The sequence below is a fragment of the Chiloscyllium plagiosum genome, unplaced genomic scaffold (assembly GCF_004010195.1).
Source record: "Chiloscyllium plagiosum isolate BGI_BamShark_2017 unplaced genomic scaffold, ASM401019v2 scaf_8165, whole genome shotgun sequence".
Taxonomy (NCBI): domain Eukaryota; kingdom Metazoa; phylum Chordata; class Chondrichthyes; order Orectolobiformes; family Hemiscylliidae; genus Chiloscyllium; species Chiloscyllium plagiosum.
In genome coordinates this window covers 827-2,635 of record NW_025204003.1, presented here as the reverse complement: position 1 = coordinate 2,635, position 1,809 = coordinate 827, and the positions used below count along the sequence as shown (strand labels likewise).

Here is a 1,809-nt window from a genome sequence, read left to right as displayed (position 1 = left end):
TGTCTCAGTCAAATCCATCGAATTCAGCACCGCCTTCCTAACCTGCAATCTTCTTCCTGACCTCTCCGCCCCCACCCCAGTCTGACCTATCACCCTCACCTTGACCTCTTTCCACCTATCACATTTCCGACGACCCTACCCCAAGTCCCTCCTCCCTACCTTTTATCTTAGCCTGCTGGACAAACTTTCTTCATTCCTGAAGAAGGGCTTATGCCTGAAACGTCGATTCTCCTGTTTCCTGGATGCTGCCTGACCTGCTGCGCTTTTCCAGCAACACATTTTCAGCCCTTCTCATGACTCTCACCTAAGCACTTAACCATCCCAGTGCTCAGCTCCCTCTGAGCTCCCTCTCATTCTCCAGACCTCTCTCTCTCATACCACCCCTTCACTCTCTCCTTCTCACTCTCCACCCTCTCGCCCACATCACACCCCCCCCCCCCCACCCCTTAACCTTCCACTCCCTCCTGCGATAAGGTTAATGTTTGGGTGAGGGTTCTGTTCTTCATTTCCCCAAACACTCCCCTCCAAATGAACCCTCTCACCTCGCTCACTTCTCCTTCCCGAGCCCTCTGCCTTACCCATCCTTCCACCTCGTTCCTCCACTCGCATCACTCACTGCACCCTTTCTCACTCACTACCCTTTCCCTGCCCCTCCCATTCTTCTCTCCCTGCTCCCCTCACTCTCCCTTCCTCTCTCTGACGGTGCTATTTGATCTCTCCCCCAGCTCCAGCCTCTCTGACTCTGGATCCGAGCACAGCGCATCCACGGCTCATCCTGTCTGAGGACCGGACCAGTGTGAGATTTGGAGATACACAACAGTCCCTCCCTGACTCCCCAGAGAGATTTAATTCCTGGGCCTGTGTCCTGGGATCAGAGGGATTCACATCAGGGAGACATTACTGGGAGGTGGAGGTGGGGGAGAAGACCTGGTGGATTCTGGGAGTGGCCGGAGAATCTGTGAAGAGGAAAGGGGGGATCACCCCGAGCCCGGAGACCGGATTCTGGATTGTGAAGCTGGTACCCGGATGCCGTTATTTTGCCACCACCTCCCCCTCACGGACCCCCCTCTCCCCGAGTGTGAATCCCCGGAAGATCGGGGTTTTCCTGGACTATGAGGGTGGACAGGTGTCATTTTACAATGCGGACACCATGTCCAATCTCCACACTTTCACCCACACTTTCACTGAGAGGCTCTTTCCCATCTTCAATCCAGGAGAGAATATCGACAGGAAAAACTCCGCACCGCTGACAATCTGCGGGATTAAAGGGCACTGACAGATCCATCCCATAATTTCACCCCGTCCCCCTCCCCTTGCCTCCTGCCAGCTGTAAACTGATGGGGGTCAGTCTCAGTCTGGGGGAAAGAAGGAGGGGGAGAGAAGAAACAAATAGAAGCTCAATTGTAGGGAGGGACTGACTGGGTAGAGTGAGCTGTGAGCTGCAGGAACCCGGGGACCTTCCTGCCTGTAATGTTGCTCCACAGGCGGGAGGTGGCGCTACATGACGGTGTTGGAGATGAATCAGTCAATGGGTCTCAGACTGGGCTCAGGGGAGTCTTTCCGGGGGGGGACAGCAAATCATTTCACTGCAGGGTCAGTAGAGTCTTTCCAAGGGACACCAATTCATGTCCCTGCAGGGTCAATGGTATGTTTCCAGGGAGACTGGGCTCAGTCAAAATAAAAATGTCAGACTGATCTTCTTTAGACTTTCACCATATGTCAGTAATGTATATCCCACACATGATTAGTAACATAGCGAGACTGGTCTTGTTTTGCTCAGGTCTGTAACTATTGCCCAGAATGTTGCTG

General features: G+C 53.6%; 1 protein-coding gene across 1 annotated transcript; it reads left to right on the top strand.

Moving 5' to 3' along the window:
• Positions 1-718: 718 nt before the first annotated feature.
• Positions 719-1,407, top strand: LOC122546339 (E3 ubiquitin-protein ligase TRIM39-like; the record flags this gene model as incomplete). The annotated part of the gene is made up of 1 exon (XM_043685086.1): positions 719-1,407. A coding segment is annotated over one exon (558 nt), but the record flags the coding sequence as incomplete, so codon positions are not given.
• Between the last annotated feature and the right edge of the window lie 402 nt (positions 1,408-1,809).